Below are 18,112 nucleotides of genomic sequence, written 5' to 3'. Positions count from 1 at the left end.
AACCCAACTAAACAGGGCTGTAGTGGACCGTAGACCCAACTAAACAGGGCTGTAGTGGACCGTAGACCCAACTAAACAGGGCTGTAGTGGACCGTAAACCCAACTAAACAGGGATGTAGTGGACCGTAAACCCAACTAAACAGGGCTGTAGTGGACCGTAAACCCAACTAAACAGGGCTGTAGTGGACCGTAGACCCAACTAAACAGGGATGTAGTGGACCGTAGACCCAACTAAACAGGGCTGTAGTGGACCGTAGACCCAACTAAACAGGGCTGTAGTGGACCGTAAACCCAACTAAACAGGGCTGTAGTGGACCGTAAACCCAACTAAACAGGGCTGTAGTGGACCGTAGACCCAACTAAACAGGGATGTAGTGGACCGTAGACCCAACTAAACAGGGCTGTAGTGGACCGTAGACCCAACTAAACAGGGCTGTAGTGGACCGTAGACCCAACTAAACAGGGATGTAGTGGACCGTAGACCCAACTAAACAGGGCTGTAGTGGACCGTAGACCCAACTAAACAGGGCTGTAGTGGACCGTAAACCCAACTAAACAGAGCTGTAGTGGACCGTAGACCCAACTAAACAGGGCTGTAGTGGACCGTAGACCCAACTAAACAGGGATGTAGTGGACCGTAGACCCAACTAAACAGGGCTGTAGTGGACCGTAGACCCAACTAAACAGGGCTGTAGTGGACCGTAGACCCAACTAAACAGGGCTGTAGTGGACCGTAGACCCAACTAAACAGGGCTGTAGTGGACCGTAGACCCAACTAAACAGGGCTGTAGTGGACCGTAAACCCAACTAAACAGGGATGTAGTGGACCGTAGACCCAACTAAACAGGAATGTAGTGGACCGTAGACCCAACTAAACAGGGCTGTAGTGGACGGTAGACCCAACTAAACAGGGCTGTAGTGGACCGTAGTCCCAACTAAACAGGGCTGTAGTGGACCGTAAACCCAACTAAACAGGGCTGTAGTGGACCGTAGACCCAACTAAACAGGGCTGTAGTGGACCGTAAACCCAACTAAACAGGGCTGTAGTGGACCGTAAACCCAACTAAACAGGGCTGTAGTGGACCGTAAACCCAACTAAACAGGGCTGTAGTGGACCGTAAACCCAACTAAACAGGGCTGTAGTGGACCGTAAACCCAACTAAACAGGGCTGTAGTGGACCGTAAACCCAACTAAACAGGGCTGTAGTGGACCGTAGACCCAACTAAGCAGTGGTTATGCAACTTTTAATTTGCTGAATAAAATAGCATTGTTAATATTAGCATTAACGTTACTCTGAGTCCATCATCTCGAACGCCGTTCACCTCCACACTCCTGAGTTGTTAATAGAAGTCTGTGGGTTAGGCTTGTGAAACCTGCCGTAATTATGAAATCACACTCACTTTCAAATTCAAACCAGCTTTATTGGCATGTAAAAAGCGGGATAAAACGTTGCTGAGTCAATACATAGTAAGCAGTAATGACAAATATTAACAGTCGAAGAAGCTAACAGAACCAGACGACAAACACATATCTACTGTATTATCTACTATCTTATGTACTATAGTATCTACTATATTATCTACTTTGTCTACTATATTATGTACTATAGTAGCTACTATATTATCTACTATATTATGTACTATAGTATCTACTTTATTATCTACTATACTATCTTATCTATTATATTATGTACTATAGTATCTACTATACTATCTACTTTATTGTCTACTATATTATGTACTATAGTAGCTACTATATTATCTACTTTATTATCTACTATAGTATCTACTATATTATCTACCATATTATCTACTATATTATGTACTATAGTAGCTACTTTATTATCTACTATGTTATCTACGATATTATGTACTATAGTAGCTACTTTATTATCTACTATATAGCTACTTTATTATCTACTATGTTATCTACTATATTATGTACTATAGTAACTACTTTATTATCTACAAATATTATGTACTATAGTATCTACTATATTATCTACTTTATTAGCTACTATATTATGTACTATAGTAGCTACTATATTATGTACTATAGTAGCTACTTTATTATGTACTATATTATGTACTCTATTATCTACTTTATTGTCTACTATATTTTGTACTATAGTAGCTACTTTATTATCTACTAAATTATGTACTATAGTATCTACTTTATTATCTACAATAGTATCTACTATATTACCTACTATATTATGTACTATAGTATCTACCATATTATCTACTATAGTATCTACTATAGTATCTACTATATGCCCTGATGGGGCATTTCATGTTCTCTTCCCTATACTGTAACTCAGTTAATAATGCCTGGTTTAATCTGACAGCTGTGATTTCAAATAAGAGACGAGGGAGAAAGAAAGAGTGGAGAGGAATATATTTGAAAGAGATGAGGGGCGATAGGGAACGAGAACATTGCCTCGTCTCTCCTCACCTCTCCTCTCGTCTCTCCTCTCTTCTCTTTTCGTCTCCTCTCCTCTCTTCTCCTCTCCCCGCTTCTCTTCCCTTCTCAAATCCTCTGTAAGAGGCTGTACAGACAGACTTATCTTCTTCTCTCTGGGATATATATATATATGTTTAAACAAACATTTATAATTGCACAAAATGTTACTTCAAATGATATTATTATGAAATGCTTAACACACTGTATCAAATCCCCTTGTGTATCAAATCTTCAATCAGTGCTTCTGTACGAAGCATGGAAACAGGGTCAGAGAACCCATCAATAATCCTTATATCAACAAAATGCACAGAATATCCTGCTCTTTAGGCAACAAAACATAATCAGAAACCTAATCAAATAATATGTTCTCTGCCAAAAAACAGTGTCTCTCTGAAATATTCCTGCATAGCTTAAACACACTATTAATGTAGCTAATAGTGAATAAAAGAACAAGCTTGCCCTATTTTTGTAGCTTGGTGTAATTTGTTGTTGTGACATAGCTAATGTGTTTTTTAATTAAATCCTCTCAGGTGCTGGTGTGCTGATTCCCCATCTCTGACTGTAAGGTCTACACCTAGCATGCTAATCATTCATTCAAACCCAAAACAAATTGTTATTTTTGTCATTGCTAGCATGCTACTTCTCCATTCAAATCTAATACAAACAGACTAAGGCTTGTTTCGTTGCTGGCATACTAATTCTCCATTCAAGCCCAATACAAACAGGCTAATGCGCTAATGCTTGCCTTGTTGCTAGCATGTCTCGAAAACCTAATGCTAACATGCTAATCCTTCACTTCAGGTTTAGTCTTGGAAATCCCAGACAAAGGGCAGTAACAGCACTGGGATTAATGACGGATTCTCTTGGTAACCTCAAGAAAAGAAAAAAAAAGGAAAACTATCCAGGGAGGGTCCTCTTCAGACAGACAACTCCCAACAAATCACGAGGCAGACATGCCAGAACGTCCCGATTCGAAAACAAAGTTTGCAGGCAAAACCTTTGCAGTGGTTTTAGTGAAGGTAGTTGATGCAAACTAGCCCCTTGCAAAATGCCCTCATTAAAAAAAAACTCCCTGAACTCCATCTTGCTAGCTACCATTTTGTGTCTGGGGGATGTTTACGGTAGGGCAACAAGCGGATAAGGCAGTGACTACGGCCATCCAGGACCTCTATAACAGGCGGTGTCAAACGAAGGCCCTAAAAATTGTCAAAGACTCCAGCAACCCTAGTCAAATTTTTCTTAAAACTGCATTGTTGGTTAAGGGCTTGTAAGTAAGCATTTCACTGTAAGGTCTACACCTGTTGTTTTCAGCGCATGTGACAAATAAAATTTCATTTGATTAGATTTGTAAGAAAGCCGAATGGCCCTTTCCTCTATGCCAAACTGATGTTGTATACAAACAGGCATGTTAAGCTTGAACATTGGTACATTGTGGGAGGCAACGCGTCTGTCTAGAGAGACTACTTCAGGTTGAAGTTGCTCATCGCCACAGATCTAGGATCAGCTTACCCTGCAACAATGTTCCTGACCTGAGCCATCAGAAAAATCATTTTGTGCTCAAAGTACATTTTTTCACCATCATTGATCGAATCAACAATTCATTTACAAATGATTCCACTGGTTACTGTGTGTGTGAGTGAGTGAGTGAGTGAGTGAGTGAGTGAGTGAGTGAGTGAGTGAGTGAGTGAGTGAGTGAGTGAGTGAGTGAGTGAGTGAGTGAGTGAGTGAGTGAGTGAGACTGTGATTATAGTAAGATTCCTGGGGACTTTATCTTCACCTCTAACAGATCTGTCAGATTTCTGATCATTCACATTGATAAGAACAAAACCACCTACTGCACAGCTTGAAAGGACTACTCCAGAGAGACCTCCATCTTACCATGACGTATCTCCTTCTTACTCCTAACGTACATTATGTCTTGGGAACACAAAGCCTTTCTCTCTCTATCCATTGTAGTGAGCTACGAGGGTCAGTCTTGGTTTGGGAGTGGCAGTGGGCATTGTTTGGAGAGGGGGCGTGGTTTGGACCAGGGGAGGGATTTTGGGAGGTGATGGTGGCAGGTCATCCGCTACCGCTAAGGAACTGTTGGCAGAGTCAGTCGGAGTGGGAGGGCCTACTGACGCCAAAACAACCGGCACGTCGTGTCCGTTTCCATTGCGAACGGTCCCGAGAGTTTTGGTCGCCGGTGATGACGCCTTCAAACTGGAGCTTCGGTCAGGAGAAGAACATCTTAGCAAAGCCTTGAAACACCTGTAGAACTACACACACACACACACACACACACACACACACACACACACACACACACACACACACACACACACACACACACACACACACACACACACACACAATGCAGTCAGCTGTGTTTCAGCCACTAAACAGTCTTCACATCCTTATCTGCAATTATTCAGCCTTTATCAACCTGTCATAAGAACTCTGTGTGTGTTGTTGTCTGGTCAGATTATTCTAGATCTCAAAGGGCCATCAGTCAAATGTAATATGATTGGGTCCCATAAATCAGGGCCTGTCTTATGCCTGCTCACATCATCACTGCCCCACTCTCTCTCTCTGTCTATATTCGTTTTCATTGGAGATTTCATTGTGCAACACTATACAGAGGGAGAGATGGAGAGAGATGGAGAGGGGGAGAGGGAAAGAGAGAGAGAGAGAGAGGGAGAGGGAAAGAGAGAGAGAGATGGGGAGAGAGAGAGAGAGAGGGGGAGAGGGAAAGAGAGAGAGATGGAGAGAGAGAGGGAGAGACAGAGAGATAGAGAGAGAGAGGGAGAGACAGGGGGAGAGTGAAAGAGAGAGAGAGAGAGAGAGAGAGAGAGGGAGAGACAGGGGGAGACAGGGGGAGAGTGAAAGAGAGAGAGAGAGAGATGGAGAGAGAGGTGAGAGAGAGAGGGAGAGAGAGAAACACATGCACACCAACATCACATGAACACAGAAATGCACACAAGTAATCACGCATGCACACATTGATTACTGCATTGAGAACTGATCTGAGGATCAAATCAAAGAGTCAGAGGACATCACAGAGTGTGTTTGGATCGGTGCAAATCGTTATATTATGCTAATGTTAGGTATCAAGGGACGGGACAATTTTCAAATCAAATTCAATCTAGCATTATTGCATCATCCAAGTACACACCCACACCTTTCTCTCTCTCTCAACCCCCTCACCCACACATGCACGGCCACGCAAAGACACATACATAGTACATACACTAACACGCACAACACACCAGCAGGGTGTATAAGACCTGAATAAACATAGTGTACTTAGTATACTTTCCGGTTCCACACGTATACTTGTAGTCTACTACATTTTACCCAGAACAAATCAGACCTCAGCGCTGAGACAACGTTATATGGTGGTTGTGTTGGGATGTAGTATCTGCTGATGAACAATCTGCGTCTCTACATTGTTATGAATGGGTGCGTGCGATAGTTTCAAAACACAGGCACAGGTTGCAGGTTATTTTACACACACGCTCTCTGTGGCAGTCCGTGCAGCCTTTTAAGTCTTCAGCTCCTCTCAACTAACTGTCACCATGGATACAGCTGGGAGGAACTGAAGACTGACAACGCCACACAGGAGTTCAGGGTGTGTGTGTGTGTGTGTGTGTGTGTGTGTGTGTGTGTGTGTGTGTGTGTGTGTGTGTGTGTGTGTGTGTGTGTGTGTGTGTGTGTGTGTGTACCTGTCTGTTCATGTAGATGTATATAACAGGGTTGATGACTGTAGATGTCTTGGCCAGCAGCGAGGGGACTATGGTGACCTCAGGGGTCAAAAGGTTGTGAGGGCCAAAGGTCGCCAGCAGGGCCGCTACACCGTACGGCAGCCAACACAACAGGTAACACGCTACCATGGTTACCACCATCACCAGCACACGTTGCTCACGACGACGGGTTACCGCCGTGCTCACATTGCTCACCTGGAGGGAAGACACACACACACACACACACACACACACACACACACACACACACACACACACACACACCCCCGTCTTATATTGTATAGACTTTAACTAGCTTGTTAACATACTCTCATTTTACATAGAAAAACAAGCTAGTTAAAGTCTATACATTAATGAGCCTCAGAAGTCTCCCTAACAACCGCAATCCCCAGGAATCCTCAAATTACTTCATCCTGTACTCTCCTTAAGGAAAGCTGTGCGTGCATCCAAGAAAGTGAGTTTTGGGGTTGATGATCGACGACAATTAATGATCTTTAGTTACTCTGTTACATCTGTAGCTGTATTATATAGCACTGTTGCTATTCTGCAGTTTAAATATATTTCAGATACTCCATGTGTATGTTGTTTATATTGAGTGCCCAAGTATTCATACAGAAGATAGTATTATTTAGAGATGGTTATTGCATAGCGATTTGGGTCGGGATCATCAACTAGATTAAGCCACGGGCCAATTATTTCTTAAGCAGATGGTCAGGGGGCCGGAACTCTACAAATAATTGGCATATTGCATATTGACAGCAAGAAGCCCAAACAGATATACTATTTGACTAAAACATAATCATTTCAAACCTTGCTTACATTGGTATAAGATCACATATCTCTCTATTATGCGTGGGAATACTTTGGAACAGATTTCCTAAATTAAAATCACCTGGAGCTGATTTGCTGGTGTTTTTAAAGCATTTTATGTCCAACAATAAAATGTATATAAAAAATAAAAAATCGAATACTTTTTTGCTCAGAAAACTTGGGGGCCAAATATAATCACCTGCATGCCAAATTTTCCGCCAGTTGGGGAACCCTGCTAATGTATGCGCATGCTGGACTTTCATAGTTCAAATGCTAGAACCTGCTATAAGTCTCAGAGTCGGTCCTCGAAGCTCGTGCAGGCGCAGAATAATTCATGACTGCGGCACCAGATAAGATGTCCATCAGCCTGGAGAGAGGGGGCCGTAAATCTTGCCTGTCTAATTAATTAGTTAAATTCAATTAAATTCAAAGGGCTTTATTGGCATGGGAAACATACAGTACCAGTCAAAAGTTTGGAAACACCTACTCATTCAAGGTTTTTTCTTTATTTGTACTATTTTCTACATTGTAGAATAATAGTGAAGACACACTATGAAATAACACATATGGAATTATGTCGTAACCAAATAAATAAATAAAACCAAATTCTTCAAAGTAGCCACCCGTTGCCTTGATGACAGCTTTGCACACTTGGCATTCTCTCAACCAGCTTCACCTGGAATGCTTTTCCAACAGTCTTGAAGGATTTCCCACATACGCTGAGCTCTTATTGGTTGCTTTTCCTTCACTCTGTGGTCCAACTCATCCCAAACCATCTCAATTGGGTTGAGGTCAGGTGATTGTGGAGGCCAGGTTTGCTAGGGATGGGGGAAAAGTGTGACACCAATCAGGCCCCTAAGGACTGGAATTGCCCAGGCCTGGTGTAAGGGCTATTTGACCAAGAAGGAGAGTGATGAAATGCTTCATCAGATGACCTGGCCTCCACAATCACCTGACCTCAACCCAATTGAGATGGTTTGGGATGAGTTGGACCACAGAGTGAAGGTCAGAGAGAAGGTCTGCCTTACACAGCCTGGATGTGTGTTGGGTCATTGCCCTGTTGAAAAACAAATGATAGTCCCACCAAACGCAAACCAGATGGGACCAGCAAAGCACCCCCACACAATCACACCTCCTCCTCCATGCTTCACGGTGGGAACCACACATGTGGAGATTAACTGTCTCACCTACTCTGCGCCTCACAAAGACACAGCAGTTGGAACCAAAAATCTCAATGATTGTGTTTCATGGCCCAAGCAAGTCTCTTCTTCTTATTGGTGTCCTTTAGTAGTGGTTTCTTTGCAGCAATTCGACCATGAAGGCCTGATTCATGCATTCTCCTCTGAACAGTTGATGTTGAGATGTGTCTGTTACTTGAACTTTGTGAAGCATTTATTTGGGCTGCAATCTGAGGTACAGTTAACTCTAATGAACTTATCCTCAGCAACAGAGGGAGCTCTGGGTCTTCCTTTCCTGTGGCGGTCCTCTTGAGAGACTGTTTCATTGATGGTTGTTGCGACTGCACTTGAAGAAACTTTCAAAGTTCTTGAAATTTTCTGAATTGACTGACCTTCATGTCTTAAGGTAATGATGGACTGTCATTTCTCTTTGCTTATTTGAGCTGTTCCTACCATAATATGGACTTGGTCTTTTACCAAATAGGGCTATCTTCTGTATACCAACCATACCTTATCACAACACAACTGATTGGCTCAAACTCATTAAGAAGGAAAGAAATTCTACAAATAAACTTTTAACAAGGCACACCTGTTAATTGAAATGCATTCCATGTGACTACCTCATGAAGCTGGTTGAGAGATTGCCAAGAGTGTGCGAAGCTGTCATCAAGGCAAAGGGTGGCTACTTTGAAGAATCTAAAATCTAAAATATATTTTGATTTGTTTAACACGTTTTTGGTTACTACATGATTCCATATGTGTTATTTCAAAATGTTGATGTCTTCACTATTATTCTACAATGTAGAAAATAGTACAAATAAAGAAAAACCCTGGAATGAGTAGGTGTGTCCAAATATTTGAATGGTACTGTATATTTACATTGCCAAAGCAAGTGAAATGGATAAACAAAATTTAAATAAGCAATAAAAAGTGAACAGTAAATATTACACTCACACAAGTTCCAAAATAATAGAGACATTTCAAATGTCATATTATGCCTATATACAGTGTTGTAATGATATGCAAATAGTTTAAGTACAAAAGGGAAAATAAATAAACATAAATATGGGTTGTATTTAAAATGGTGTTTGTTCTTCACTGGTTGTCCTTTTCTTGTGGCAAAAGGTCACAAATCTTGCTGCTGTGATTACACACTGTGGTATTTCACTGTCACGTCCTGACCAATAAAGGGGTTATTTGTTATTGTAGTTTGGTCAGTACGTGGCGAGGGGTGTTTGTTTTATGTGTTCCGGGGTTCTTTGGTCTATGTTAGTGTATTTCTATGTTCAGTCTAGTCTATCTATTTCTATGTTTAGTTCATTGGATTGACCTTCAATTGGAGGCAGCTGTTCCTCGTTGCCTCTGATTGAAGGTCCTATGTATAGGGGTGTTTTGTAATGGGATTTGTGGGTAGTTGTTTCCTGTTTTGTGTCTGTGCACCTGACAGGACTGTTTAGTGTCATTCGTTGTTTTGTATACGTGATTTGTTTGTTTTTCCTTCTTTTGATTTAATAAAGAAGATGAGTATACAGGTTCCCGCTGCACATTGGTCCAATCCTTACGACGCCTGTTACATTCACCCAATATATATGGGAGTTTATCAAAATGTGATTTGTTTTGGAATTCTTTGTGGGTCTGTGTAATCTGAGGAAAATATTGGTCTCTAAAATGGTCATACATTTGTCAGGAGGGAGTTCTCTCTCGTTCTCACACGTTTATGTTTATATGATATGTGAATAATCCTTTTCATTCCTATGTAGATATTTCTATGGTTTAGTTTCCAAATCTGTATATTTGTTTTTACCTTTCAAAATATGGAGGACCAAACGTGCCGTAATTAAATGAATAAATAAATGGTCATATAAATAATTTAACTTTAATTCATTTTTATATATATATATATATATATATATATATATATATATATATATATATATATATATATATATATATGAATTTATATGAGTAGGCTGATACCTATGGATCTTGAGTCCATGATTTTGGGTAAAGCTGTACATTGCAATATGAATGTTCAATGTGTATATTTTGACTTTTTCAAGTCGGACACCATTTTAAACGATCACTAGACCAGAAATAGTCAGAAGTTTACATTTTTTTCCCTACTTCCTCATTACGCAGAGGCTAGCTAAGGATCATATCACCTCTACCTTACCTGACACACTTGACCCACTTAAATTTGCATACCGCCCCAATAGATACACAGACGATGCCATCGCACTGCACACCTCCCTATCCCATCTGGACAGAGGAATACCTATGTAAGAATGCTGTTCATTGACTATAGCTCAGCCTTCAACACCATAGTACCCTCCAAAATCATCATTAAGCTTGGGGCCCTGGGCCTGTGCAACTGAGTCCTGGACTTCCTGACGGGCTGCCCCCAGGTGGTGAAGGAAGGAAACAACACCTCCACTTCGCTGATCGTCAACACAGGGACCCCACAAGGGTGCGTGCTCAGCCCTCTCCTGTACTCCCTGTTCACCCATGACTGCGTGCCCATGCATACTTCCAACTCAATCATCAAGTTTGCAGACAACACAACAGTTGTAGGCCTGATTACCAACAAGGATGAGACAGCCTACAGCGAGGAGGTGAGGCCCCTGGCGAAGTGGTGCCAGGAAAATAACCTCTCCCTAAACGTCAACAAAATGAAGGAGCTGATCATGGACTTCAGGAAACAGCAGAGAGAGCAAGTGAAAAGCTTCAAGTTCCTGCGCGTACACATCACCGACAATCTGAAATGGTCCACCCACACAGACAGTGTGGTGAAGAAGTTGCAACAGCGCCTCAGGAGGCTGAAGAAATTTGGCTTTGCCCCTAAGACCCACACAAACCTTTACAGGTGCACAATTGAGAGCATCCTGTTGGGCTGTATCACTGCCTGGTACGGCAACTCCACTGCTCGTAAACACAGGGCTCTCCAGAGGGTGGTTCGGACTGCCCAACGCATCACCGGGGGCACACTGCCTGCCCTCCAGGACACCTACAACACCCGATGTCACCGGAAGTCCAAAAATCAACCACCCTAGCCACGGCCTATTCACCCAGCTACTATCCAGAAGGCGAGGTCAGTACAGGTGCATCAAAGTTGGGACCGAGAGACTGAAAAACAGCTTCTATCTCAAGGCCATCAGACTGTTAAATAGCCATCACTAGCAGGCTACCACCCGGTTACTCAACATGAAGTGCCTGCGGCACTCCAGGACCAGGGTTCCATGCCCTAGAGACAGAACTAAATATTGTATGTGAATTTCCATATATCAATGACACTAACAAAACGGTTGAATTGTTCAGCAACATGTGTAGTAAATGCTAACACAGCTTTGGTGATGAAAAGTACATAATGCATTTATTGTCATCTCCCTATCAGGCGGCTGGCTGCATGCTGTGACATGGGCCTGGATGGTGCCACATCTTCAAGCTGCCAGACTGAGGACTGTGGCCTCCAGTTGTACTGGACGCAAGGGTCTTACCTGGAAACAGGATGCACCTGAGCTCTATTCTGAGTCTTATAGCAAAGGGTCTAGAGATCCTTGAGATGTTTCTACAACTTGATTGGAGCCCACTTGTGGTAAATTCAATTGATTGGACATAATTTAGAAAGGCATACACCTGTCTATATAAGGTCGCACAGTTGACAGTGCATGTCAGAGCAAAAACCAAGCCATGAGGTCGAAGGAATTGTTTGTAGAGCTCCGAGACAGGATCGTGTCGAGGCACAGATCTGGGGAAGGGTACCAAAAAATGTCTGTAGCATTGAAAGTCCCCAAGAACACAATGGCCTCCATCATTCTTAAACGGAAGAAGCTTGGAACCACCAAGACCCTTCCTAGAGCTGGCCGCCCAATCAAACTGAGCAATCGGGGGAGAAGTGCCTTGATCAGTGAGGTGACCAAGAACACGATGGTCACTCTGACAGAGCTCTAGAGTTCATCTTTGGAGATGGGAAAACCTTCCAGAAGGACAACCATCTCTGCAGTACAGAAACCTGGCACCATCCCTACGGTGAAGCATGGTGGTGGCAGCATCATGCTGTGGGGATGTTTTCAGTGGCAGGGACTGGGAGACTAGTCAGGATCGACGGAAAGATGAACGGAGCAAAGTACAGAGAGATCCTTGATGAAAATCTGCTCCAGAGTGCTCAGGACCTCAGACTGGGGCGAAGGTTCACCTTCCAACAGGACAACGACCCTAAGCACACCGCCAAGACAACACAGGAGTGGCTTCTGGACAAGTCTCTGAATGTCCTTGAGAGGCCCAACCAGAGCCCGGACTTGAACCCGATCGAACATCTCTGGAGAGACCTGAAAATAGCTGTGCAGCAACGCTCCCCATCCAACCTGATAGAGCTTGAGAGGATCTGCAGAGAAGAATGAGATAAACTCCCCAAATACAGGTGTGCCAAGCTTGTAGCATCATAACCAAGAAGACTCAAGGCTGTAATCGCTGCCAAAGGTGCTTCAACAAAGTACTGAGTAAAGGGTCTGAATACTTATGTAAATGTGATATTTTGTTTTTTTCAATTTTATAAATGTGCAAAAATGTATAAAGACCTGTTTTTGCTTTGTCTTTATGGGGTATTGTTTGTAGATTGTTGAGGGGAAAACAACTATTTAATCCATTTTAGAATAAGGCTGTAACGTAGCAAAACATTTAAAAAGTCAAGAGGTCTGAATACTTCCGAATGCACTGTATATTTTAGAGCATCACGTCTCATCTCACTACGTTAACAATTGCTAAGGCGAACAGTAAATTCCACTATTGTGGCTAACCCATATTGTGGCTAGCTTCAGAAAGGTGACTTATTCCATCATGACAACATGCTTGTCCTTATTTGACTGTAGTTAGCTAGCTGCTAGCTTATTAATTAGCTACTTATCCACTCTATTGCTTAATAAGTGATCTAGTTAACGTGAGCTAGCCAACATGCATTGCTTCTGACATGCCGCGATCCTGCTTGCTTTACATCTGATAGATATTTAGCTACCTAGATAATAATGGTTTATGATAATTTCAGTTTAGTTCATTATCTAGCTAGCAAACTAAGTGTGAAATTGAGTCTGGCTGTAAAACGCAGCTAGCCAACTTGACGTTATCAGTTGTAGCCAAGCTAGCTAGCCAACTTGACTTTATCAGTTGTAGCCAAGCTAGCTAGCTTGATACTTGGTAGAGAAGTGTGTGTCAAAATAGTAGTGGGGTGAGGATTTGACACGTACATGGAGAGTATATGTTCAGCAGTTGGTGGTGCTACTGTTACACAACCCCCAGGCACTTAGATCTAAACTCACCGCTCTAAACTGTAAACTGAGTGAAGGGTCAGAATAGGTCAGAGGTCGGGGGTTAGTTACCTGTTTGATAGCGCTGAGCAGCTTGCCGTAGCTGTACATTATGACAGAGAAAGGCAGTAACAGACAGAAGGTGAACAGACAGACGATGTAGGAGATGTTGTTGGGTGTCTGGGTCCTCCAGTCCACTGAACAGGTCGTTCCTAGTACACAGTGCAACAATACACACTGTCAATATGAATACTGTTACTATGAATACTGTTGCTGTTACTATGAATACTGTTACTGTTACTATAAATACTGTTACTATGAATAATGTTACTACGAGTACTGTTTCTATGAGTACTGTTACTGTTACTATAAATACTGTTACTATGAATAATGTTACTATGAATACTGTTACTATGAATACTGTTACTGTTACTATAAATACTGTTACTATGAATAATGTTACTATGAGTACTGTTACTATGAATACTGTTACTGTTACTATAAATACTGTTACTATGAATAATGTTACTATGAATACTGTTACTATGAATACTGTTACTATAAATACTGTTACTATGAATAATGTTACTATGAGTACTGTTACTATGAATAATGTTACTATGAGTACTGTTACTATGAGTACTGTTACTATGAATAATGTTACTATGAGTACTGTTACTATGAATACTGTTACTGTGAACACTGTTACTATGAATACTGTTACTATGAATATTGTTTCTGTTACAATGAATACTGTTACTATGAATACTGTTACTATTACTATGAATACTGTTTCTGTTACTATGAATACTGTTTCTGTTACTATGAATACTGTTACTATTACTATGAATACTGTTGCTATGAATACTGTTACTGTTGCTATGAATACTGTTACTGTTGCTATGAATACTGTTACTGCTACTATGGATACTGTTACTGCTACTATGGATACTGTTACTATGAGACTGTAACTATAAATACTGTTACTATGAGACTGTAACTATAAATACTGTTACTGTTACTATGACGACTGCTACTATGAATACTGTTACTATGAATACTTTTACTAGGTAATAAATACTGTAGTTCCATATGCCAACAGATTTTCTTTGAATGGAAGACTTCTTATTGCACCTTCACTCACTCACACACACACACACGCACACACGCACACTTGCAAGCACGCACACACGCACACACCTGGTCCCTCGGGGCCATAGCTGCTCCAGCCCAGCAGCGGGGGCAGTGTCCAGGCCAGGGCGTAGACCCAGGAGAAACACACTCCAGCCACCGCTGTACCGAAGTCAGTACCATCCGCCTGCATCCGACACAGCATGGTACAGCAACGCTCATAGGACAGCACTGCCAGGGAGATCAGAGACACGATACCTGGAAAACACGCACAAGTGTCTGGAGAGTAAGAGGGAGATTTAAACCCCAAAGTTAATTATTTGTATGTTTAATCACTTTAGGCTACTATTGAAGTTCATTGAGAAAATCTGACTCAAGATCCCGACAAAAGTTCTGATGCAGCTCTGCTGAACATTAAACATTAGACCTGGCAGTGGCGATTTTAGCATGTAAATCTTGGTGGGGCAACAACAACAAATAATGTGTAGATGCATGCCAGAAAAGCCACAACACAACAATACATTAACTGCCCACAAACTGTCAGGGCCTACATAAAGCTGTCCCAACAGCAGAGTCCCAACAGCAGTCCCAATATCTTACCACTGCTACAGCTGGCTACAGCGGAGCCTTGTCTGGCAGCGAAACAGTTAATTCAGCCTCATTTACTGCCCTTTAAAAAAACATGGCTGAATTGCTTAAACAAATGTGGTTTCTACTGACATTTGAGATGTACAAACTACGGCATAAGGAGATGACGAGTGGATAAAAGGCCATCCGTTATTTTGATTAAGACATTAATGAACGAGCTAGGATGGACGTAGTCAATATAACTATTTGTTCAGCACTTTTGAAATGTACAGCGACAGAATTCAGAACATGGGCCGTTCTTACAGTATTCTCCCTGTACACCAAGTCAGAACCGTAGGATAAATCAAGGGGGAAAATAAGCAGACAATGAAAGCTCTTACAATATTTAATGATTACATTTCTCTAAAACAGGCTATAGTCAGCACCACCAAGTCAGAACAGTAGGCAAAATTAAGAGGGGGAAAGGGACCAAATTATTAGGGTGAGGCACAAGGGCTACTAACAACTTACTATTTATTTAACCTTTATTTAACTAGGCAAGTCAGTTAAGAACATATTCTTATTTACAATGATGGTCTACACCGGCCAAACCTGGACAACGCTGAGCCAATTGTGTGCCGTCCTATGGGACTCCCAATCACAGCTGGTTGTGAAACAGCCTGGATTCGAACCAGGGTGTCCGTAGCAACGCCTCAAGCACTGAGATACAATGCCTCAGACCACTGCGCCACTCGGGAGCCCACAACATAACATACACTTGGTATTAATTTCTTAGCTACAGTATACATATCTCCCTGGCATATCACATTATTTTGCAGCAGCATACAAGAAATTTTTGACTCACCTTGTTGTGGTGTGCTCACTTGAACAGGAAAGTGGCGTGGCGGTCTTTTGTGGGCAAATTGTCATCAAACTTTGTTATAAAAGTCTGGCATTCTCTGGATTTATGGCGCATTCAAAACAACTGGGAACTCGTAAAAAAACAAGGTAGAATCATGATGACGTCAGTGATCTTCAGGTCGAGCTCCAGAGAGAGGCCTAGTTCCCGACTTGCAATTCCGAGTTGGATGACCTTTCAAAATGTATTTTCCCAGTCGGAGCTCGTTTTTTTCCCGAGTTCCCAGTTGTCTTGAACACACTGAAGTCAGATTTGCAAGTCCTGAGTTTCCAATTGTTTTGAGCGCGGCAGAAGTCATGCTGGATTGACAGCATGGCCAACGTTGAATGTTTATAATTTTAAGCTTGGAAAAGAGACCCTTAAACCCAGACTCGGGACCACACATCCACCCCACTGAATAGTAGGCTAGTGATTGCTTTGCAACGCTTGCAGTTAGCCACTGATTCCTTCCAAACCACTCATTGTTGAATTTGCGATTTCCAACTTGTTGTTTAATGTTTATGTCCGATGGACGATGAGCCGTTTTATCTATAATTTCTCTTCATTATTTCTCTTCATATGACAAGGATTAAAAAGGATTTGCCAGCAGATTGTCGACTTGATTCATGATGATGACTGCTAGCTTACAAACTAAGATTTTTAAAGTATGATGTTGACATGATCAGTCCAATCAAAGCTACTGTAGATATAACGTGGTTTGACGTCATTTTATCTGTGGCCAATGACCTTGAGCTTTCTTTGATAGGCACTTCTAATGTAACTCTATAGCAGCTCCCAAGGGGCTTGAATTTGCGAGGTTTACCCTTACATTTGGCAGTGACTTAGTGTCCCCAAAAGTGACAGAACAGTGAGCCAATCACAGCGCAACTAGAGAACATTACCAACCCCTACGCTCCCGTATTTCCACCCCACCACCACAGAAAGCACTGAGCTACGCTGAAACACTTGCATTTTGGAGCTGACAAAAAAAAGACGAAGTTTGTATGCGGCTTTATTAACTCCATTGAATTACATTGTTTGCAAACTGATATGTGACACATTAATGCCAAAATAGCATGCATTGTTTGCAAAACAGGCAACGCTCCCCGTCACCACTGAGACCTGGCCAGGTCAAACACATTTAGTGAATACTTTCAGCTGAGCTGTGTTTGTTGGCAAAAGGAAATTATTTCAGTTGGTTAAGGTTAGGGTTTGGGGTTGTAGTAGGCTAAGTTTAGTCGATAAATATGACACACACACCCACACTGGGCTACTCACCCAAACAGGAGTTGATGAAGCCATACCAGACGCATCCTGCCCTCCCGATCAGCCACCTGCCCTGCGTGGCAGCGGCGAAGCTGAACGGTGTCCCGAGCACGCAGACCAGCAGGTCCGAAACACACACACTCAACAGCAGGACGTTGATGGGCGAGCGCAGCGTATGGTACCGGCAGAATAACGTTAACACCAGGAGGTTGTTGAGGAAACCGAATGTACCTATGAACCCCAGACACACTGCCACCACGAGATGTCCCGTAGGACTCAGAGAACCTGAGCCTCCTCCCTGCGTGACCACCGTCTTACCGTCACTGACTCCCCATGGGCAGCTCACGCCGCAGCTCAGACTAACGTTAGACACTATCATACCGGCCCCGCTAGTTACTCTACAGGTGGCCGGTGGAGTTTGGAGGAGAGATAATCCATTTGGTTTGGTCTCTCTGTCTCTGTCAGCCCATCACGAGAGGAGCACAAACAGCCGCGTGAAACATCCAACTCTGCCCACTAAAAAAGTGAATGTCTGTTCACTGTTAGTTGAAAAACAACATCTCTTCATCAGGTGAAGCAACTCCGAATTCCACCGGGTAGAAACGGCAGTCCTCTCCTGCGCTCCGCTTACCGACTGGCTGCGTAAAGTTCAGTTAACTCTCAGTGAAGGAGTGTGTGTGTGTGTGTGTGTGTGTGTGTGTGTGTGTGTGTGTGTGTGTGTGTGGTGTGTGTGTGTGTGTGTGTGTGTGTGTGTGTGT

General features: G+C 42.4%; 1 protein-coding gene across 1 annotated transcript; it reads right to left on the bottom strand.

Moving 5' to 3' along the window:
• Positions 1 to 1,401: 1,401 nt before the first annotated feature.
• Positions 1,402 to 18,019, bottom strand: LOC106590497 (pinopsin). The gene is made up of 5 exons (XM_014181585.3): positions 17,367 to 18,019; positions 14,693 to 14,881; positions 13,565 to 13,704; positions 6,169 to 6,402; positions 1,402 to 4,722 (listed from the first exon to the last, which is right to left on the bottom strand). The coding sequence occupies exons 1-5, from the start codon at positions 17,731 to 17,733 to the stop codon at positions 4,408 to 4,410; spliced, it is 1,245 nt and encodes a 414-aa protein (XP_014037060.1). The 5' UTR covers positions 17,734 to 18,019; the 3' UTR covers positions 1,402 to 4,407.
• Positions 18,020 to 18,112: the final 93 nt, after the last annotated feature.

The sequence above is a fragment of the Salmo salar genome, chromosome 29 (assembly GCF_965601325.2).
Source record: "Salmo salar chromosome 29, fSalSal1, whole genome shotgun sequence".
Lineage (NCBI taxonomy): Eukaryota > Metazoa > Chordata > Actinopteri > Salmoniformes > Salmonidae > Salmo > Salmo salar.
This window is presented reverse-complemented; position numbering and strand designations above follow the sequence as displayed.

Coding starts and splice junctions, on each gene's coding strand:
- LOC106590497 (XM_014181585.3), bottom strand. CDS start 17,733: ATGATAGTGTCTAACGTTAGTCTGAGCTGCGGCGTGAGCTGCCCATGG. Junction 14,882..17,366: donor CTTCATCAACTCCTGTTTGG/GTGAGTAGCCCA, acceptor CGTGTTTTCCAG/GTATCGTGTCTCTGATCTCC. Junction 13,705..14,692: donor CTATGGCCCCGAGGGACCAG/GTGTGTGCGTGT, acceptor ACTGTGTACTAG/GAACGACCTGTTCAGTGGAC.